The 20,997-nt window shown below is 55.3% G+C and overlaps 11 protein-coding genes across 11 annotated transcripts; 3 read left to right on the top strand and 8 right to left on the bottom strand.

The window, feature by feature from the left end:
* Positions 1-543: 543 nt before the first annotated feature.
* On the bottom strand, positions 544-2,171 carry BO86DRAFT_387642 (MBL fold metallo-hydrolase). The gene is made up of 4 exons (XM_025671642.1): positions 1,826-2,171; positions 1,609-1,756; positions 1,194-1,559; positions 544-1,144 (listed from the first exon to the last, which is right to left on the bottom strand). Exons 1-4 carry the CDS (start codon positions 2,051-2,053, stop codon positions 852-854), a joined length of 1,035 nt encoding a protein of 344 aa, XP_025529694.1. The 5' UTR covers positions 2,054-2,171; the 3' UTR covers positions 544-851.
* Positions 2,172-3,162: 991 nt separating this feature from the next.
* BO86DRAFT_308212 (putative pectin methylesterase) lies at positions 3,163-4,407 on the top strand (the record flags this gene model as incomplete). Its single annotated transcript, XM_025667770.1, has 2 exons — positions 3,163-3,795; positions 3,850-4,407. 2 exons carry the CDS (start codon positions 3,163-3,165, stop codon positions 4,405-4,407), a joined length of 1,191 nt encoding a protein of 396 aa, XP_025529693.1.
* A 144-nt stretch (positions 4,408-4,551) lies between these two features.
* Positions 4,552-5,370, bottom strand: BO86DRAFT_358318 (uncharacterized protein; the record flags this gene model as incomplete). The annotated part of the gene is made up of 1 exon (XM_025669736.1): positions 4,552-5,370. The coding sequence occupies exon 1, from the start codon at positions 5,119-5,121 to the stop codon at positions 4,552-4,554; it is 570 nt and encodes a 189-aa protein (XP_025529692.1). The 5' UTR covers positions 5,122-5,370.
* Positions 5,360-6,560, bottom strand: BO86DRAFT_34873 (transcription elongation factor DST1). Its single transcript, XM_025669327.1, has one exon. It carries the CDS (start codon positions 6,501-6,503, stop codon positions 5,598-5,600), a length of 906 nt encoding a protein of 301 aa, XP_025529691.1. The 5' UTR covers positions 6,504-6,560; the 3' UTR covers positions 5,360-5,597.
* An 832-nt stretch (positions 6,561-7,392) lies between these two features.
* BO86DRAFT_34848 (alpha/beta fold hydrolase) lies at positions 7,393-8,495 on the bottom strand. Its single transcript, XM_025669318.1, has one exon. The coding sequence runs from the start codon at positions 8,401-8,403 to the stop codon at positions 7,414-7,416; it is 990 nt and encodes a 329-aa protein (XP_025529690.1). The 5' UTR covers positions 8,404-8,495; the 3' UTR covers positions 7,393-7,413.
* A 92-nt stretch (positions 8,496-8,587) lies between these two features.
* BO86DRAFT_308264 (putative endosome-associated ubiquitin isopeptidase (AmsH)) lies at positions 8,588-10,310 on the bottom strand (the record flags this gene model as incomplete). The annotated part of the gene is made up of 2 exons (XM_025667772.1): positions 8,588-10,093; positions 10,161-10,310. The coding sequence occupies 2 exons, from the start codon at positions 10,308-10,310 to the stop codon at positions 8,588-8,590; spliced, it is 1,656 nt and encodes a 551-aa protein (XP_025529689.1).
* A 499-nt stretch (positions 10,311-10,809) lies between these two features.
* Positions 10,810-12,732, top strand: BO86DRAFT_417450 (uncharacterized protein; the record flags this gene model as incomplete). The annotated part of the gene is made up of 2 exons (XM_025675028.1): positions 10,810-10,897; positions 10,964-12,732. The coding sequence occupies 2 exons, from the start codon at positions 10,810-10,812 to the stop codon at positions 12,730-12,732; spliced, it is 1,857 nt and encodes a 618-aa protein (XP_025529688.1).
* Positions 12,733-14,020: 1,288 nt separating this feature from the next.
* BO86DRAFT_34838 (protein kinase domain-containing protein) lies at positions 14,021-15,497 on the bottom strand. Its single transcript, XM_025669315.1, has one exon. The coding sequence runs from the start codon at positions 15,285-15,287 to the stop codon at positions 14,052-14,054; it is 1,236 nt and encodes a 411-aa protein (XP_025529687.1). The 5' UTR covers positions 15,288-15,497; the 3' UTR covers positions 14,021-14,051.
* A 1,431-nt stretch (positions 15,498-16,928) lies between these two features.
* BO86DRAFT_34828 (uncharacterized protein) lies at positions 16,929-17,823 on the top strand. Its single transcript, XM_025669309.1, has one exon. It carries the CDS (start codon positions 17,133-17,135, stop codon positions 17,769-17,771), a length of 639 nt encoding a protein of 212 aa, XP_025529686.1. The 5' UTR covers positions 16,929-17,132; the 3' UTR covers positions 17,772-17,823.
* Positions 17,824-17,875: 52 nt separating this feature from the next.
* BO86DRAFT_308376 (Nitroreductase) lies at positions 17,876-18,496 on the bottom strand (the record flags this gene model as incomplete). The annotated part of the gene is made up of 1 exon (XM_025667776.1): positions 17,876-18,496. The coding sequence occupies one exon, from the start codon at positions 18,494-18,496 to the stop codon at positions 17,876-17,878; it is 621 nt and encodes a 206-aa protein (XP_025529685.1).
* A 374-nt stretch (positions 18,497-18,870) lies between these two features.
* On the bottom strand, positions 18,871-20,086 carry BO86DRAFT_34826 (uncharacterized protein). Its single transcript, XM_025669308.1, has one exon. The coding sequence runs from the start codon at positions 19,945-19,947 to the stop codon at positions 19,129-19,131; it is 819 nt and encodes a 272-aa protein (XP_025529684.1). The 5' UTR covers positions 19,948-20,086; the 3' UTR covers positions 18,871-19,128.
* Positions 20,087-20,997: the final 911 nt, after the last annotated feature.

The raw sequence follows: 20,997 nt of genomic DNA, 5'->3' as shown, positions 1-20,997 counted from the left end.
TGCTGGACGACGCTTGGGTTGGTATGTTTGGGGCGCAGCTCCCGAGCTACCTTACCTACCCCATAGCCAAAGAGAAAAACCCAGGTTATGCCCTTCAGGGCCTAGAATCCGGGCTGTGTCAAATGCTTGCCTTGTACTGTGGGGGGGTGGATGATGTTATTGGGAATGTGAATGCGAGTGCCATGTCTTAGATCTGATTGGGGTTGAGATTGGTATGCACTGGAGGTGGGTGTGGGGCTTCGCTGGTTGTTACTGGAAACTATCAGTGGGTATATTGGGCTGTTTGGGGAGTGAGATCGAAGGTAAGATGGATGGTTTTTGGTGGTCTGATGGTGTTGTTAGGTGTGTTGGTTTGTGGTTTGGTAGAGAGTTAGGTGGCTTGAAGTATGTTGTTTTGTCTAGTATATCTCAGTGAGCACGGCTATTGGAATGAAACAAGCGGTGATGGTCATTTTGTATGATTATTGTGTAGAATGTCTGGCAGTTGCATGTGCTTCGAAGGATCTTATATATACACGGGCATAGGCGGCGAGATGCGCTCTAGTTCCGGTGGCTGGCCGTACCGAGGATAATCGGTCGAGGAGAACAGTATGGGCGAGTCAGTCTGTCTAGCGTATCCTGAGCCCTCCAGCTCGTCAGCGAGAATTACCATGTTGTATGATTTGTGTTTCGTCTGCTCTGGCTAGATAATGGTACAGCAGCGCCGACTTGACCTAGTGGAATGGTGTATATTGACAGCTTGACCTACTCCGCGTCTAAGGGTGGATGCACATATCACAGCCAGGGCGACATCCTCAAAAGAAGAATAAAAGCACGTACAGGTCGTCGGCCCGAGGCCTTGTAGACATACATCAGAACGAGATCCTCATCCCTACCGAGCACGGAACCAGCGCGCCCGGCATATGCCTCTCAATCGCAAATTTGGCCCTCCATCCCGAGCAATGTCCAGGCAGAACAACCGCCGGATCGAGCTTCTTCAGATCCCTGACGGTACTCTCTGTCTGTGCTGCCTCGCTAGTTGCGAGATGGAAACCCCCGATAACCGCATGGAGAGGCACAGAGCCACCGAGGGTTTCAACCGCATGTCGTGCACAGTTGACGACCCCTGCGTGACTGCACGCGGTGAACATAACAATTCCTCTCCCTGGTTCAGTGAGCATACGAGTCCCCAAGCATGAGGAAAGGGCGTTCACCTTTCAGGTTACACATCAAAAACCGTTCGTCAGCGATCACCTCATCGGAGGACCAGTCGTTCTCCTCAGTACTGAATCGCATACCACCCCTCAGGCCAGTCTCGTAGGAGGTCCGCCGGGGTATCTCCCCTGAGATGAAGAAGTAATCATCGAGGACTGTATGTCCTTCAACTCGCTTGTCGATGGTCCCGCCCGCTGCTTGCAGTTCCTCGAATGTCGGATCAGCCTGAAGAGAGATGATATCGTCCCCGATAGCCATGCCTCGGTAATCTGGACGATCTGGATGCAGGTCGATGATTAGTTCGCCTGGAGTGCTATTGGCTTGTCGAGCCTCTGTGATCATCTGAATAGCTCGAGTCAAGCCCCCTGATACCGTCAGCAATTCTGTGCTCGATGCTCGCAGAGATCTTCATACCCGAGTGATCTCGATGCCAGTGCGATAACTGGACCAACTCCACGGAAGACAAGTCTTGCCGTAGTCTCTTGACGTTGCGCTCCCACACGCTACCTTCGGGTCCCGCGTCGAAGAGCAGAGCATGACTTTTGCCGTCCTTAGTCGCTTTCTGTTGCGCGGTCAGTCATTGTCCGTTCTCTGTGGATCTAGGTCACTATGAAAGAGACGTCAAACATACCACAAGAATGGACAGACCATGCGCGGCACAGCAAATATCTTCCATGTGGAGCTCCTTGTGTGCATCCCCGCGATCCGAGATCTTGTGCGGGGATTGTGTGGCCAGCGTACGCATAAGGCCTGAGATCTGAACTGTATCGGGCGCAATGGTCGACATCGGGTCGAGGTCATTGTCGACTAGGAGGACAGCCTCGAGGGAGTCGACCTCTACAAGGTTTGGATGCACCATCTTGATGCTGTTTCAAGGTCGTCGTTTCGTCCGGAATCGAGCCTGCAACTGTGATTCGAATAAAGGAATGGTGGAGACTCGAAGTGTAGCATCGGTGTCATAAAAAGATACAATTGTGCTGACGAGAGATGGTGAGGCTTCTGGCTGGCAGTCACATTACCACCAGCTGACGTTCTGGGTGCCTTAGGCTGAAATTGATTGTTTTGACTTCTTCAAATCCCCATTGTTGAACTTTACAACACCACACTCACTTTCTGCTTCCAGTTCGGAGAGGCGTTACCTCCATGTCACGACCCTTGAAGCATCTTGGCTCGGGTTAAGCTCACAAGCCACTGTCAGCCATATACCTGCTCGACATATACAGTATTGGGTGTTCTCCCGGGGAGATCAACCCTCTGTGCGCACTCTGAAAAGCAGTGGCCACTTTTCACTGCTGCCGTTGGTCTTATTGAGTGTGACAGTGACTGCACTTGCTCTCGATCATGAGGACCTGATATAACAGATATAGGCCATGGATTGATGCATTTCTGGTGAGCGTGAGCTGTCGACCAAGAGCTACTCACAGGAGTGCTGGTCTTCGAGAATCCAAAGCAGAACAATACGATGACTGCCAGAGAGCCTCCCTTCTTGTCATTGAACTGAAAAGGGCAATTCTCCACGACGTATCACCTTGATTGCGACTGCTCCTGGGCAATCGACCATTGCCTGATGAGGCTATAACCCCGCAATGTATGGGCCGTGTTTCCCCTCACTCTTAAGGATTCTCCCGCAAAGACCGATGTCCGATATTGACTTTGTGCACGCATGAGCTCATTTTCAACTTGACTTAATCTTGTGGTTCTGCACGCTACTCGGCCAACTACCTCATCCACCAACCGCAATGCTCGACTCTCCTGCCGCCATCTCCAGGTCACCCTCACAGGCGGAATCCAATTCTCCGTCCCCAGACTGATTTCTCCGGTTTCCCCAGCCGTGCTCTGGGGTAGAGCCGGCGCCGAAGCTTGACAGCGCCCGTTCTTCTATAACCCCGGATTTGCGCCTCCGCATATAAGATGCGGTGAACAGGACCGCCGGGGTCAGCGAGTCCAGGGATAGCACCCACAGTCACGATGCTTCTCTATCGTGGTCTTCTGCTTCTTCTGCACGTTCTGCTTGTGCACTCGGCTGCGCTCCAGCCGCGTCTCTCGACAGCCACTCGTGAGACATGCCAGACGAGTCTGAAATGCCCTGAGGGCACGATCATCGTGTCCAACTCGTCGCACCCCGCCGCTCAATTCAAGTCTATCCAGGCTGCGTTTGCCTCCCTGCCCAACGACAACTCCTCCCACACCATTCTGGTGCTTGCAGGAACCTACCATGAGCAACTCAACCTGACGCGCCCGGGCCCGGTCACTCTGCTCGGCCAGCAACCCGATCGCAGCGCTCTTACTGACCCTACTCGCAACCGCGTCACCATCACCTGGGCTGCTGCCAACCAGGACAACACCGGCCAGTCGGTGGACAATGTCTACTCTAGCGTGTTGATCGTCTCGCCCACCCTGGACGCCAGCCTGACTGGGTCGGGTACCACGGGGTTTGCTGTTCCCGCGGACACGCCGTTTGGCAACACCGACTTCCGAGTGTACAACATCGACTTTCGCAACCTGTGGGCCGAGTACAGCGATGGGCCTGCCCATGCGATCAGCTTCAGCCGTGCCAACGGAGGCTTCTACTACTCTGGCTTTTACTCCTACCAGGACACCGTACGGTCATGGCCCTCCTTTCGATTGAAAGCTCCCACTAACGCTTTTTGCCAGGTCTACATTGGCAAACTCGGCAATGCCTACTTCCACAAGTCCGTGATCGCCGGCCAAACCGACTTCCTGTATGGGTTTGGCACGGCCTGGATCCAATCGTCCTCCATTCTTCTGAGATCGTGCGGCGGCGGCATCACGGCGTGGAAGGGCACGAACACGACGTTCGAGAACAACTACGGCGTGTACATCGTCGACTCGACTGTCAACGCCGCCAACTCGTCCCTGGTGTCGGAGATCAAGGGCCAATGTGCGCTCGGCCGGCCGTGGAACTCGCTGCACCGGTCCATCTTTGTGAACAGCTACGAGGACGGCAGCATCGAGCCGTCCGGCTACATCAACTGGGAGGACCGGTGGGCGGCCAACCAGACGCTGATGGCCGAGTACCGCGCCTACGGGCCGGGCTTCAATGCCACGGGCCGGAAGGCGGGCGGGGTGGCGGTCCTGCTGGATGCGCAGGAGTACAAGCGGTACGATTCGTTGGAGAAGGTGTTCCTGACGCCGGAGGGCGCGGCGGGCAACATTGCGTGGATTGATTGGGATATCGCCGGCAAGGACTGATAGGTAGTAGCATATACTTCTGCACTCAATCCACAAACTTGCGCTTTCATAATCCCACTGCATCAACCTCCCCTTCAAACAAATCAAATCATCCACACAATCACCCCCTTCCACCATGGCAACAATCCGCTTCTCATCCAGCCCTCACAACCCCAATCCAGACTCTTGCCCCAGCCCCAGCTCCTCCCCCTGTCCCTCCCCACGCAACTCCCCCCGCAACGCCAAATACGCCGCCCCCGTATCCGCCCAAACCAAATACTCCTTCACCTTCACCTCCCCCTCCCCTTCAGGAAAATCCCCCTCCTCAATTTCGCAAGAATCCCCCCCCATCCGCAACCGATAAACAAACCCCTCCCCCCACCCCTGCCCCGTCCGCCGCGCCTCAAACCGCGCCCACCCGCGCACCACCACGACCCCCCGCGCAACATCCACCACCCACTCCGCCTCCTCCTCGAACCGCATCCCCTCGTACCGGAGATGCGCGCCCATCTCCTCGAAGTACCGTCGCGCGGCGTCCAGGCCGACGTAATCCCTGCCCAGGAAGGGGGCGAGGGCGGGGAGCCCGTGCTCGTGGATTTTGATCTCGCTGGAGAAATTGGAGAGGAGGGTGGGGGTGAGTGGGGCTTGGGTGGTGAGGTGCGTGAGGAAGGTGTGGGTTCTCTGGAGGAGGAGAGAACGCTTCCTTGCGTCGCTTGTGGGGGTTGCGGGGGCCATTTTGGGGGGGTTTGTGTATTGGGTTTGGGTTGGGAAGAAGTAGAGGGGTGTGGGGTGGTGGTTTGGTTGTTATTCGGTGGCTGTATGGAGGTGGCTGTGGGGTTGTATAGACTTAAGTATGGTAGGTAGCTGGTGTGGAATGGAGTATAGGCCAATCGATGTCACCTGGTTAGGTAGCTTGTTGAAGTTGGCAAGAAGAATGTTTGATTGGATTCAGAGCTAACACGCAGAAGCAACCCAAGCCATTACTTATGGTCCAGCTCAATGATGAAAGGCGAATGACGTTGATTGCAATGGCCAGTGCAGTCTATGCAGTCAGGTTATGAACGATGACATAAGCGGTCACTTGATGTCAAGAACGACAGGAAATGTTTTTGATCAGCCCAAGGTAAAGTAACTCCACGCCGCCGCCCCTCCGTCGCAGATAAGATATAGAACAAAAAAGTAATCCCCGAATCAGAAAATACAGAAAGAAATCACTGCCGCCATGATTTTCCACAATTCATACAAGTACAGAACAGGGTCATCGGTTCATCGGCACTGCGCGTCTGCGCCTCGGTGTAGGTCACCTTGCGCTGGCCACACTTGCCGCACTGCAGGCTGGTACTGATGCTGCGCTCCGCCTGCGCCACCATCGCCTTGTCCATGTTCTCCTTCTGGATCTTGCGGTCGCGCTCTTGCTGCTCCGCCGACCGCAGCTCGTCGTGCGTCATCTTGACGAAGTGCTCCGCCGTGACCTCCCCGCTCAGGATCCGCACGCGCAGCATCGGGTTTGACTTGTTCTTCAGGTTCTGGTACAGGCTGCGGATCTTGGTGCGGTACTGCTCCTTGGTCTCCGGCCCGTAGGCGCTGAACGCCGCCGCCTCCACGGTCGAGGCCTTGGCCAGCACCGTCCGCGGCGCCTCCGTCGCGTTGAAACACAGCCCGTCGTACATCAGGCCGATGCAGCTGTCGCGGATGCGGTTCGAGGTCTGGTTCACGTCCACCCCGTCGGCCTTCCACGTGCGCTTGTCCGGCGGCACGGACAGTTTCGCGGCCTTATCTGAGGGCGTCGACGCGGCGGTGCCGTTCGGGGTCGGCCGCGGCGAGCTGCTCGAGCGCTGGCTGGGGCCCGGCGATGCGCCCGCCTTCTGCTTGTTGACCTCGTTGCGCCACTTCGATACGATCTCGCTCGACAGCCGCGCCACCTCCGGCGCCTTATGCTGCTTGAACTTGTTGACGATGATACCCACGCGCGTCGACCGCAGCAGATCCTCCGTCGCTCGCACGCCTTGTTGTAGTTCCTTGAGCAGGGCGACGATGTTGGCGGGCGGCTCGTTCTGGGTGGCCGCCTTGGTCAGAGCCTTGGCCTTGAGTTCGATCTCCTTCGCGTCCATCGGCATGGTGGGCGGTAGGTAACGGAGGGTAGTAGTTATGGGAAGGAGCCTTTAGATTTCTGTGCTTCCCGGTCAGTGACAGGTCCTAATAGCTCCGTGAAAGGCGACCAGAGCTCGCTGCTCCTCGGAGTAACATTCTGTCCACATCATACAGACGACAATATGGCATCGCAACCTCGGTCCTCATACACCGTCCACTTCGACAAATAGAGCACGTGCAGGAGCAGCGGGGGCACCGGCTGTGACCACTGCACAGTACTGGGGATAGCTTGCGACCGGAAACAAAGCTTGAAGCCGCCCGGGTTCATACACGTAGGAGGAACTGAGGTGTAGAGACAGGAGACGGACTCACTTAGGCGGTTGCACGAAGCGGGACTCGTCCAGCTGCAAGGAAGCGACAAGCGACTTGAGCGATGCGGGCAGGCGATTTCTTAGGAAGAAAGCGCAAAATAATGCGGCCCGACGAAGAGGGGAGAGATTTGGAAGATGCTAAGTCCCAAGGCTGAGCCAGGATAGCAATGTCGGATGGAGAGAGGGAGAAAAGGACGAGGATCGAAGAAGATAAGTGAAGAAGAGAGAAGATGAGAAGATGAAATGCGACAAGCAATGCCAAGCCTGGGGATGCCCGATCAGGAATAGTGTATTTTGACTATCCCACACGGCAAGCACCGGATGGAGTATGAAGCATCTGATAAAGATCCTGCTGGATATGCAGGTAGATATGAGTGAAAAGAGGTAGATGGAGGAGGTGAGTTATTATCAAGCGAATGGCGAGACAGCTGGTTGACTGTCAAGTCTCCGTTACTTCCGATTGTTTCGATCAACATGACATACCCTCGCCATCACCATCACCACCATCACCATCACCTCACTAGTCACTCACCACCAACTAGCATTACGCGCAATAGCACCAGAATTAAATTAAAACTCGACCAGTCTTGTCGGCTATGATCATTCCTAGCACCCAGCGTACTTCGTCGGCGACTACTTCCGGACGCAACAAATGGACATGATGCCCACAGTCTTCCAAATACACCAGGCGGCTTTGACTCGACAAGTGCAGCTGGTCCTCTTGCATCGCCTGGTCCAATCCATCCCAGCGCTCTAGCAGGCGCTCAAATGCTTTCTGTTGCGCTTCACTACCATTGCCCGCAGCCACACCCGCTTCGTAGATCTTTCGGTAGTCCAGCGACCCACGACACCGAATCACCGACAGCGGCTTCTCTCCTAATGCTTGGTGTCGATACTGCTCTTTCGCCCCCAGTGTCTGACACAGCTCTATTAAAGCATTGGCCTCGGCTGTCCAGGTGTGCTGCCCGCGGGCAATATCCTTTGCCCGCGTCCGCCACTCCTCTCGCGACAACTGAGTGTTGGCCCGCAAACCAGTCACCTGTGCAAAATTCAACCCGCCCTGCACAGCAGCAATATCAAGCTCGGGATCTTGCAAGAGCTCAGGCTGCCGTTCCGTCGAGCCATCCGCAAGGACCATCCCAGCCACCGCTCGAGGATTCAGATGAAGGAACTCGCGTGCGATGATCGCGCCATAGGAATGACCGACAACAACGTAGGGAGGTGACAGCTGCGCCTGGTCAAGTAGTGTGTGCAGTTCTTGGGCAGCCGTAGTGGCGCGATGGTGCACCAGATCTGGACCATCTTCGCTGCGACCTAGTCCACCCCGATCGTATAAGAGGAGCGTCGCAAAGGTGCCGACTCGGCGTGCGACGGCGCAGTAGGACGAAGCCACATCCCCCGCGCCAGGGATAAAAATCACGAGCGGGTGCCCAGCAAGCCGAGAAATGCCGCTCAGCGTGGCGAACAGATGGTGAGTCCCCACCGAGACAAAACCGCCGTTGCGTAGATCCGACGTTGGCATCGTGGATTCAACTGCTCGTGGGTAAGAGCTCATGTAGAATAATCCTGGGACAACAAATCCGCTGGGAACGGAATAACCAAGACACTAAACTGGCCAATCTGGGCTTGGTCTCAATCTTACAGGCCGACGATCGGCACCCAAGCACAACACTCCTGAACAATATATCTCGGAAAACTTAAACTTCTTCGATATAGGCTTACTCGCTAGATGATGCATCTTAAAAGTTGGACCCGTTGGGCCGTAGATCGACGGTCTCGAACTCCAAGCCCTTGGCTTCAAATACATGCCCTGGGCGAAGAGCGTCAGTATATATATTTGCCTCCCCATGAGGATGGAACAGGCCCGGCTGCGTGCAATTGAGCACCGTCCTCAACCCCGGAGGGTCAGTCAATCGGAAAACACCCCAGTCTGGCATCTTACTCGGTGCGCATACGATCGCTATGCTCTCCGGAAGCATTACCTGATATCCGCAATGGGTGTGTAGATCGCGTGAGCTCATGAAACACGTCTGGGTTGGGTGTGTGTGAATCCAGCCCAGCACCATTAGATCCTCTGAGTCACAGTAGTCAAAGATAGCTGTCTCGTTCACTGTCTCACACGTATCTGACGTGGCGGTCTGCTCTGGAATCAAAAGTCGCGACACAAACAGTGCATTCGAGATCAATGTACCGCACAGTATCCCACATGTCTCCAGGTTCCTTTGTGTGTTCGGTGCGGCCAGGGACAGGAAGTGTGTCCGTAGCTCGGGCGGGAGGAACAGAGTCCGCAATGGCGTGCCATTTTCCAGGTAGGCAGACGGCTTGAAAGTGAAGCTGGACGGATCTAGGTCGGTGCGCTCACTGTCAGACTTTGGCCGTACCTTAGCAGGAATTGCTGGTACCAATGCCGGTGTGGATGTTGGAGAGCGCTTGTCCGGACGAGGCGGAGGCGCTGACATTCCATCCAGTCCATGGCCGTGGGGCGGTTCTTTAGGTGGCAGTGCGGGGACCCCTGGAGCAGGCGGAAAGAGACCATGCAGCTCTTTTTGAACGGAGGGGGAGGTAATATCAGTAGGCCGTTGACGGGGAACAGTCGGATATTTGTAGGTCGCGCTGCTGCCTGGTGCAGCTGGACGCGACGACGTCGTATGTTTCTTGTTGTTACCCGGCGCAGGAAGGTCCGCCTGCGGACCGCCCTCCATCCTCAGTCGCACATTGTGAATGCGTTGGCTCAAGTCGTCATCGGCATCTTTGCGTAGAGCATGTTCCCAGTCACCCCACACTCCGGCTGCACGACGAGTCTGCTCCTCCTCCGGAGAGATACCAGCTTGACGTATGGCCTCGCGAACGGTGGCTCTGCGACTGATCTCCGTCCGGGCCAGCTTCACGGCCAGGTCGCGATTCTCTCCAGCCTCCAAGGGTTTTGCAACACCGGCTAACGCAGGATCTTGAGGCAGTTGTCGCCGAATTGCTGGAGATGCAGGTGTGGCTGTAACCGAGGCGCGGTGTTGCCGTTCGCGCATCAAGTGGAGGTAACGTTCGTAGCGTTTGGTTATGCGGGGCTTCAGGGTCTCGAGAACCTTCAGGTTTCGTTTGACCTCTTTCTCCGCCTCCACCAAGGCTTTGCGATTCCTCTCATCCTTGGCCTCCGGATGCTCAGCCAGATGAACCAGCACGAGCTGAGCATGTCTAAACAGTAGTAGGTACGCTTGTTCTTCGTGATGTTCTCGTTCGTAGATGCGAGCCTGTCAACAACGGCGTTTGTGTTAGTTCGGCGCGGGCATAGGCGACAGAGTAAGTAGAGTACCGTACCTCTCTAATGAGTGTCGAGGCTGTCCGTAGCCAGTACCGTAAAGGAACGGAAGGGTTGTATTCGTAATCCTGAGCCAAGCGAGTGATCGACTCGACGCTCTGTGGAGAGGAAACCCCCGCACCGGCTGTTGAGGGCAGATGGGCGGCCATCTTTGACCGAGCGTCTGTCCTAGGTACAATAAAGGAGGGTCAACGAGTGGCTGAGCTTTGGAGAGATGATCTGGACTTGTGTTTCATACTCTTCAGGTTCGTTGCCACGGAAAAATGGTTGGAGGGATGGACGGACGGAGAGGGGAAGAAGCAGCGGCGTGAAGGCCGGAGGAGATAAGAGAGAGGGAGGAGCTTAAGCTGCGGCGAGCGGAACCTCCGCCCGCATTTTCCAACATTTTTAAAACCTCCTCTCAAACCACACCCACCCTCTTTTTGCCTCCCCTCTTCTCTGCATTATCTCCCTCCACCTTTGCAACCAGCATCATAACGCTCAATCTGGCGATGAGCACTCGGCTGAGGCAGTTGTGCTACAATCGCCCTAACACCTTCTAAAATGGCGGCAAAACTCCCAGTCAAGTCGGTGGTAAAGGGCGTCTCAAAATCAAAAAACGCGGCGAGCAGGGTACGATGGAAAGCCCCTGACTCTACCTGTCCTCCCATGGCTACTGCTCTCTATGATCATCTCCATAATCATAGATTGAAACGCCATGTGACGAAGCCGGAATTAGTCAGTGAAGAGCTTGGTGGTTAGTTGCGCCTTCACTCGACTCGTAATACGATACCAGTCGACGCTAATCATGGAATGCTTCTAGTCCACGTTATGCAGCGCCTCGCACCGTTCCTTCACCGCAATGCACCCATGGATATTCTCGATTTATGGCCAGGCTGCGGACTCTTCTCGTCGAAAGTCAACGAGTTCCTTCGTCCGCGTCGGCATGTTATGTTAGAGCCGGACTTGTTTATCTTTGACAAGTTCCTGAAGCCTCTAACTGAGAAAGGGGAGGGCTACAAATTGCTGGACACAAACCCTCGTAACGTCTCCGCCTGGGAGGAGCTTCTGAAAGAACATTTTCCTGAGCAGGGACCTGAGAATGCCGATACCAGCGGGGCACTACCTTGCAATCCCAACTTGCTGGTGGTCGCCAACTTGACGCGCCCGCCCACGCAGAAAGACCACATGACTACAACCCGATGGATTTCTAGCTTCATGGAAACCTGTCTATGGCAAACGGGCTTGCACTCATACGGTGCCGTCCGCCTTTTGGCTGTGCTGCCTCAGGATGATATTAACGGCATAATCCCCCGCGAACCCGGCGACCGCAAACGCGCCGCGATTTTGACCGAGAACGTCGCTCGGCACAACATCATGGTTGCCGGACACGATGAGATTTGCTTCTGGGCCAACGTAAAGGGTGTCAAGTACGCTGAAGAGGAACGTATCCGTGTCACAGAGCAAGCATCGGCCAACGGTTTCCCGCCTATTCCGGGCCGTGAGCCAGCCCCTTTCATCGTCACGCCGGACCTCTCCAATTTTGCTCGGGACGTAGGAAAGCATCGCTACGAGCCCCGCATTCGATCCGATCTCCATTCGCAGTTGCTGGCGGACATCGACAGGGTTGACAAGATGTCATCGAGCGTGCCGGATTACCACGTAGCCAAATTGGCCCGCGGTCGCGCAATGACTCGGATCAACTCAGAACACCGAGCAAACGGCCTCAACAGACTCGTTGTCGAGAAACTGACGCAGCTGGATGAGCTGTACAAGAGTGTGGCCCGCTTGGCCGCGCGCCCGACAACCACGCGCGCCGACTTCGAGCCGCTCCTTTCTGAAGTCGCCTCCTTGAAGCAAGTCATCGATGCCCATTACAAAAACATCCAGACCAAATGGCGGCCCCCGCTACGATATATGCTAGACGACATGCGCTCCCGGGCCACCGACGACAGGGCGGCCTTGCTGCACTGGGACCGCCGGCCCTTTGAGCCGCTACGCATCCAGTCCAACGAGATGTACCCGCAGGATGAGAAGCGCTTCATGCTCTACTTCGAACCAGACCCCAACTCGCCCGTGGCGCGCAAGCTCTTCGCCCTCGACCCCGAGACGCGCGCCGCCGCCGCCGACCTCTTCGAGATCCTTACCCTCTCCCTGTACCGCGGCCGCGACGGACTCACCCTCGGCGAGATGCTGCCGATGGTGTTCCCCGGCCGATCGATCAACGACTGTGTGCGCGCGATCCCCGGCCTGGCGCAGCACGCCGTCCGCACCCCGAAGCCGGATTTCGACGCCCTGCCCAAGACCCTCATCGCCGAACCCAGTGTCACCGCCGCTCTTGACAACAACGGCGCCGCAGAGCAGCCCGAGCAGCAGCCGGACCCCACCATGTGCTTCCAGGAGAACCTGGACTACGACGTCAGCGACGTGTGCGTGCAAATCATCCCGTGCCCGGTCCTGTGGGACATCTGCATCGAGTACTCCCACTACGAGCACCGCCAGTCGGTCCGGTCGCTCGCTCGAGCCCTCGGCGCCACGATGACACATTCCCGGCTGGGGGCTCACCTCACCAAGGGGAAGAGACTGCACTGAACTCACCCTAACAGCGTCTGGAAAAGAAGAAGCACCAACGAAGAACGAACAGCAAAACAAAACAGATCACAAAATCCAAAAGCATATCCCAGAGACAAGAGCACGCGCGCGTGCGAGAGGTACTTCGACCATCGCGGTCCCTCACCCATCGGACCCTTGTACTATACTATATAAACATCTTCTCGACCTGTCACCATACCCGAAACCCGATGGCCCCGTCCCCGTCGGCGGTTGGACGATTGACCCGTGCCATACCTTCTGTGGATATACTTGACATGGAACTCTTCTTTCTACGAGACGAGAGGAGGCCATTCCCCCCTCATCGATCGACACTCTCTCGCCTCTCGAAACATATACCAAGCCGCACGCGGCTTGAGAGCCAATATGCACTGCGCGCGGGCTTCGCTCCGCACAAGCCCAGAGCCGGCCGTGGCAGCCTGAAAGTCTTCCAGTTTGTGTCCGCAGGATGCGGGCAGAAGGGTTGACTAGAGCTGCCTCTCACCCGGCCCCCAGGCGGGCTGGCCGGGGTGCATCACCCCGCAGAGACGAGGCGGACCATCACTTCCGCAGGGGTTCTTTATATGATGGGCCAGAGCTACATGGTTTGCTATTTACCGTTGGTATATCAGCCCACTGGATCTACGCATCTATATACTATCTACTGTTGTGGACACGGTCTAGATATGCTGTCGCACAGCAGCCTCCCCCAACGGGGGCGATGGGCGTGGAAGAACGGGCTTTTGTACAACTGACGACCCAGAGTCGCCGCTTCATAGAATTAGACTACAATCCTAATAAAGAAAAGGAATCAAAAAGCGACCCCTCAGAGGGGGGGAATTTTTTCAAGAGAGATGATGAATAATGAATAGTACATAGTACATATTAGCGAATGGTGGGAAGAGGTTACCTGAAGCAACCAAGATCATGCCAAGAGATATATAAAGAAAGAGAACAAATATAAGTTGGCGCGAAGATCGGAATGTATCGACGACCTTGCGAATCTAAAATCTAAAATAGGGTATCTTTTATGGTTTGTATGGTCGAATCGAAAGGTGGAAAGAGATTAGAACGATGGTAGCCGCTGGTGAAAAGGCAGAAGAAGAGAAGAAGCGGCGGAGAATGTTGAAGAAAGTATGGCAGAAGAAGAGAAGTGAAGGAGGTTATCCGGCCAAGTCAGAAAGGAAGAAAAAGAAAAGTGAAATAGAAGAGAAAGGTGAATGTCCGAAGAGGATCAAGAAGTGGCTGGTGGTCCGTTGAGAGAAGCTGATGAGAATGACGGGATAATGGAAGTTGTCCGATGGAGGATGTGACAGGCATCCTCAGTGAACGGATTCAGTGAGGTGCAGCCAGTCATCCGGGTGGATGCGCTGACTCGGATCCTTGGCGATGGCAGGCTTAATAATCTGCTCGACGACTCCCCCGCGAGGAACGCGCGAACCATTAGGGCCCGAGCGGGCGAAGTCGATCACCCGATGGCCCTCCCGAGCCATGGCCAGGCGCTGTAGATTGCTGGCACCAGGGTAGAGAAGAAGATCGCCAGTGGCTGCGGCGAGAAGACTGACGGCCAGGGAAAAGACATCAGATTCGGGCGTGGGCGCGACGTCCGGTGACGTCAGGGAGGAGACACAGAGTAATTCCGGGGCCGCGAATGGCGGCGTGAGCGCGGTTAGGGCTGTGCCCATGCTGCACTGTTCGGGTGAGGAGGGGCTAGCAATCGGGTGCGCAGACGAAAAATCGGCAAAGAGCGGCTCGTATGGGAATGAGTCCGACTCCAAGTCGAGGTCCTGGCCGCCGGGTGAACGTAATCGCAGCAGGATGTTGTGGGGTTTGATATCGCCGTGCACCATCTGCGGTCCACTGTGCAGCCAGGCCAACCCAGCAATGAGCTTTTCGGCCAAGGCGTGCCAATGGGCCATGCCTTGAACCGGGTCGAACATGGTCTGCGTGGATCGGGTCTTTTGTGCAATGGCGGCCTTGTCCTGAATGTAGGTCGACAGCGCCAGCGGAACGGCGGACATGACAATGGAATGCGACCCGGAGATGTACCCATGGAAGGGTACGACATAATTCTCCGCGCCTGCTACGCGGCTGATGCGGGTCAGTGCGCGGGCTTCAGCATCAAGGACGGAATGCGCATCCCGTCTCACAGGCGACTTGACAGCCACCACCCGGCCTTTGACGGCTGGGGAACTCGGAGGGGTCAAAAGACCCGATTTGATGGCGGGAGAAGAGGACGCTTTGTATACGACGCTCCAGACGCCACGACCAAATTCGACCGGGCGTCCCTTCGGGTCATAGTGGTACTCTAGATCGTCGGTAAAGTGCTTGGTGTCGGAGATATTCTCGTCGAGTTTCTCCGGTTCGGCATCCACCGGGGAGAGGAAGGGGCTGGAGGCAGTGGAATGCACGGTAACCTCGCTGCCGGAGAGACTGTCATCGTCGATGGTGGGCGTTACCGGGGGAGTAAGTCCACGCAGCACGGTGGAGTGAGGAGTATTTTCACACTCATGCTGGGTACGCACGGAAAGTCGAACAGGCATGTGTGTGATCGCCATGACGAATAATCTCTATTGAGCCTTTCTTCTGTGGTCGCAGTGGAAGGCAGAAATCTGGATGCGGCGAATCCGGCAAAAGCGGCGACTCGGATGGATCGCTATCTGAACCCGACAAATGGAGCAAACTTGAGCAAATGTTAAGTGTATATATAGCTTCGGTGTATAACCAGGAGAATCGGAGGTAGATAGATAAGAGGCAGGCCCTCTTCTTGTATAGTGGTGCAGATACGCAAAAGATGGGGCTGATGGAGAAGTTATAGGCTGCAGTGCTATAGATTTGGCGAAAGATGACTGGTGGCGATCTCGTCGAGATGACGTCGAGAGTCCAAGGAAAGTCAAATGAAGAACGGTTGGAATGATTCCAAGGAGAATTTTGCGGAATGAGTCACTTCAGCATCAAGTGTTTGCGATCAGAGGAAGTCAAGTACTTGCAGGCATCATCGGAGGAATGAAGGACGGAGGAAAAATGGGAGTCGAAAAGAGAGCAGAGAGAAGGAAAATAAGCTGAAGGGAGAAAAGAGGCAAAAGAAAAGAAAAAGAAGAAACCCAAATTAATATTATTATTTGTAGGAAGTCAAGGGAAAAGGGAAAAAAAAGAGGATCGACCGGGGAAAGAAGGAGCTTAATTGTGATGGCAGAACCATGGCAGAAGAACCATGGCCGGCAACAGACGAAGCAGAGTCAAGCGATTCCACCGTCACCGCGCGTCCCTCGACAATTGATCGATTGATTGATTGTAACTGCTACCGTTACCGTCACATAGAGAGAGATAAAGTAGACTAGGAAAAAAGACGAAAAGACGTCGAGAGGGTCCGGCTCCCCACATGGTTCTACTGGGTCTATTTTTCCTTTCCCGCAGTTGTTGCAGACTGTGCAGACTGTGCAGACTGTGCAGACTGTGCAGACTGTGCTGTGTGACTCGGGATAACTATGGAGATTGAACATTCAGTCAGTCTCTTCAGTCTTCACTCTTCTAGGGACGAAGATGAGTTTTGAACTACTCCGTTCCGAGGATCTACTCAGAATACGAGACTGTACCTCATTTGTTCCTGGAGGCCACCGGAAGTGGCCGTGAGTATCGAACAATGAACGGAAAAAGACCGAAAATGACCGAAAAAAACAAGCAAGAGAAGTACACCCACGGACACTATACCCAATTCGGATGCGACGGCTGGCTGGATTGGGCAAATCCGGTGGAGACGAGCATTTCGTGCAGTTCGTCCGTCCTCAGTTGAACTCACAGGCTCACTCCCTCTCCCTCTCCACTCCACCCGGAACGGCTGTCAAATCTCCTCCTTCCTTCCTCAATGCTTCGCTTTTGTCTTATTCATCTGCTGCTGATCCCTTTCTTTTTCGGCCCTCCACTGCAGACGCCATGACGAACACCTCCGAACCTGCGACAGTTGCACTAGTCTACTCGTCGGGGACGGTCACATAAAAGCAGACCACAAGCCCGCAGGACAATGACAGGAAGAAGGATCCGAATGGTTGAACAATGGTTCCAATAGTATCGTGACTAGTGTCCGACCAGTATCAGTGCTTGCTTGTGTCCATCCGGCCCAGCCCAGGGATCTTATCTCGACGCCCCCGTCCTGCGCATCGACCTCCGACTGCTCTATCCTCTGCAGGCTACCCTCTCACCTGCAGGCCACCCAATCTCCGTCCCTACCGCGCATCTGCACAGTGCCTTCCCCGGCAGTCGTGTGCTTACAAGACAAGAGTTAATATGAGCCTTGGAAGAGAAAGAGGAAAAAAATCACTTCCTTCCCTCCTTATTCAGTATCTCCTTGCGACCACCCGACCCATCCCTCCGTTCGAGGCCTGTCTATTGCCGGCGAATGATCAATGGAAGTGGTCGGCTTCGACAGCCAATCTCCACCCCCACGTGGGTCCTCATCTGCCATGGACTCATGGAAATTGGCCGCCATTAAACGCGCTCCACCCGCCCTTCCCAACACGGTAGGTTGGGCGGACTGGTTTTCTGGGTCACGAAAAACAATGGGGAAGAAGAACGACCTGGCCCGGAGGGATTCATGTCCGCCATCGAACTGTATCCACTGTCCCACTACCTGTGATCTCGCTCAAAATGCGATACCTAGGATATCGGTCCAGCAACACCAACCAATTTGGTATCGAGGCCACGCACTGATTCCAGCAGATGTCAAATATCGATCAAAACCTTCCCTGTCGCCGTTGTACGTAACTCGGACACATCCAGATCACCAGACGGGTTTCGCCTCAAGGGGGATTCGTGGCCTTTTGCCGCAGCAGGGATGGAGTAACAAGCAACCACGATGGCGCATCGCGCACTCTGGTTCGGTCACAAGTCATTGCAATCCAGATCTACGGGAACACAGCCCCATGCCAAGGCTAACGGTCGCCAACCCCATGTCTGCGATAGCCACTCGAGCATATCACTCTCTCAACTATCAAATCAGTTGCATTCCTGATCGTCCCGTTACCTCCTCTGGAGTAAATCTATAGGTGACGGACACTATTTACAACAGATAAGCCCCGATGCCCCGATACCCCGCCTTGACGCTCGCCAAAAATAGATCCCTTTCGAGTCATCACAGTTGAGCTACCCCTCAGTTACTGTCATTTCCCAACACGCGAATCAGCTCCTCCAAGGGCTTCTTCTCCTTGGGCGGTGGTGGTCCGCCCTCCGGCACGCCAAACACCAATTGCGCCCGCAGCTTCCACTGCGCAGGCACCTCGAAGGTGCTCGCGACCTTATCGTCGATGAGAGGGTTGTAGTGCTGCAGGTTGGCGCCAAACCCTTCCGTCTCGAGCGCCGTCCACGCCATCAACTGATGCATGCCGCTGGTCTGTTCCGACCAGGCCTCGAAGTGTTCCGCATACGATGCGAACTTGGCCTTATGGTCGGCGACCACGGTCTGATCCTCATAGAAGAGCACCGTGCCGTAGGCGGCGCGGAAGCCGTCGATCTTGGGGGCGGTCTTCTGGTACCGCTCGGCCCCGATGCGAGTGAGCAGGGAGTCCTTGACGATGTCCCAGAGCTTGTCGTGCTCCTGTTTCAGCAGGACCAGGATACGTGTGGTCTGCGAGTTGAACGCCGAGGGGGTCTGCAGCACGATCTGATTGAGAATCGATTGGATCTTGGCGTCAGGGATGGGGGACTCGCGACGTAGGGCGTAGTAGGAGCGTCGGCCAGCAAGGGCCGCGAGGAGGGTGGAGCTGCCGGACATGGTGGTTTTCTTGTTTTGTGGACGGACAGGGAAGGGAGAGATCTGCGTGAGTACCTTTCCAGATTTCCCTGCCCGCTGCCCGCCTGCATTTATAGCGTAGTCAAGTACGGAGTACATAGCAGTAAGTGCATGCCAGCAAATGACGCGACATCGGAGACGATAGTGGAAATTTGTGGAATGGCGGGGGGCGCTGGTCGTAAACAAGCAAATACGAGGTAGGGGTTCAACTGATATAATATGATTCAATCACGGCGTTTCTACATCGTATAGCTTTATTAGTCGCCGTGCTATCGTGGTAGTTGAATTAGAATACGAATTGGTCGACCGCTTGGACCAGCCAGGTAGCTGCATTGGCCAATGATCTCCACCTTCACGGATGTTCGGTCGGGAGAGTTGGAGCAGGAGCAGAAACTGGAGCCTGGAGCTATACAAGCATCCACTAGCAAGGACAAACCGTATACCCGCCAGCTTTCAAGCATGATGTCACCCGCACCCCAGTACGGAGTACCCCAAGAACCTTTTAACAGACCTGCCCCTTATATACAAACCTACCACCTACCTACCTACCTACCTACCTACCTACCTACCTACTCACCTACTGACCATAAAACTTACCACCGACAATCCTCCCCTCACGCCATCGTCGGCTGCCCCTCCACAAACCCCTTCAAATCCTCCACCCAGCACCGGAAATTCTCCTCCAACCGGGCCCCAAACATCCACTTGACCACATACGCCAGGTACCCGTCCTGGACCTCCCAATTCGTCACCTCCGTCACCACGCGCGTATTTGCGGAAGAGTCATCCACGACCTCCCGCTCCACAAGCTCGTGCACCCGCTCCGCCGACAGCAGCGCGGCCATCACCCGGCCTTGGAAGGTGGTGTCGTTCGCCCAGGTGATTCTTGCGCGGCGGGTGGGAGGGGTTGCCGGTGCCGGTGCCGGTGCTGGTGCTGTAGTGGCTGTAGAAGTAGTGGCTGTTGCTGTAGCTGTAGCCGTAACCGTAGAGCCCGCATCCCCCCGCTCCCCCTCCCCTGGGGAACTCGAAGCAGGCGGGAAACACTCCGTCACCAGCAGCCCGACATGATTATCGACGCGCCGGAGCGACTGCGGCGCCGTGGGCGCGGCGGCGGGGTGCATGTTCACGTGGAAGGTCATGCGGGTGCCGTTTTGGAGTGTAGCTGCTGCTGCTGCACCAGCAGCAGCAGGTGGCTCTTGGGAGGAGTCGGTGGGAGGACTCGTTGCTGGCGCGGGGGTGGGCGTGGGCGTGGTGTTAGGAAGGCGGGGAGAAGGAGCAGGCTGCTCGCGGATCGTCACGGCGGGCACGAAGCGGTTCCATTCGGGCCAGGTGGTGGTGTCGGTCAGGGCGGACCAGACGGCGTCGAGGGAGGCGTGGATTTGGATGGAGCTGGTGAGGTGGAGGATTGGGGCGGAGGAGGAGGAGGAGGACATTTTTGTGGTGGTTGTTGATGAGGAGAGAAGAAGGGGAGATGGGTTATGTCGTAAGGTTATGTATGTTTCGTTGAGGTTATTCGACTGAGCTCAGTAGATGAGCGTTGATTCGTTAGTGCTGGGGTATAAAGTGTTGAACGGACTGTTGATGCTACGTAGGCATATGGGGGCAGAATCCTAAGCACTAAGTTAACTCCACACCGCCAAGCTAGCTAGCTAGCTAGCTACACTCACCGCCCGATCGACAACGGCCTCCCCCGACTCCCGAGGCTCCCCGGCCGGGTAAATTCAATTCAAGCCTGTCCGCCAAGCTCTCTCTCCCCCTCCGAGCAACGGAGTTAAAGTTTACGGAAGAGTATGGAGTATGAACTTGGAAGTATAAAGTATAGCCCCGTCGTCGATCCTCAACCATTCTCAATTGGGCCGGCTCACCCCCAAGATACAGCACAGCACAGCACTAGTACATCAATTTCTCTTCGATTATGGGGAAGAAATAGGTCACTCGAAATCTAGACCCTGCGGATCATAATTAAACGGTGTTACGGGATGGACTGGACTGGACTGGACTGGACTGTCGGCTACCTACATACATACAAACATACATGCTGTACTCCGTACTGCGTATGTACTGTACATCAAAAGGCAGGGGATGGTGTTTTGGGCCCTTGCATTAGCGGGAAACTCTCTTCAGCCAAGTTGGAGTGGAAATTTAGGTGGGAGATGAAGGTAAGTTAGGGGGTTGAGTGGGCTTTTGCTGGTATGTTTTGAGGATATGGGTTGGTTTCTTTTTCTGTTTGGGAGTGGGCGGGGGATGGTTACTGAAGTAAATAGGGTGGGGAGTATCTGCATTTCATGCAATTTATCTGGGGTTGAAGCCAAATGGAGCCTGTCGACCATCTGCGAGAGGTTAGATGACTTGACAGAATTCAAGCGAAGAACCTCTGCTATCCTGTCTTAATTACGACAGGGTGATGTGTCTCTATGCCCGAAGGGACAGAGTTACCGGGCATGAGGACACCGAGAACTCCTCGGGATTCGTGGACGACACCG

The sequence above is a fragment of the Aspergillus japonicus genome (assembly GCF_003184785.1).
Source record: "Aspergillus japonicus CBS 114.51 unplaced genomic scaffold BO86scaffold_12, whole genome shotgun sequence".
Classification (NCBI taxonomy): Eukaryota; Fungi; Ascomycota; class Eurotiomycetes; order Eurotiales; family Aspergillaceae; genus Aspergillus; species Aspergillus japonicus.
The sequence above is the reverse complement of the archived record's forward strand: the minus strand, read 5'-3'. Positions and strand labels throughout refer to the sequence as shown.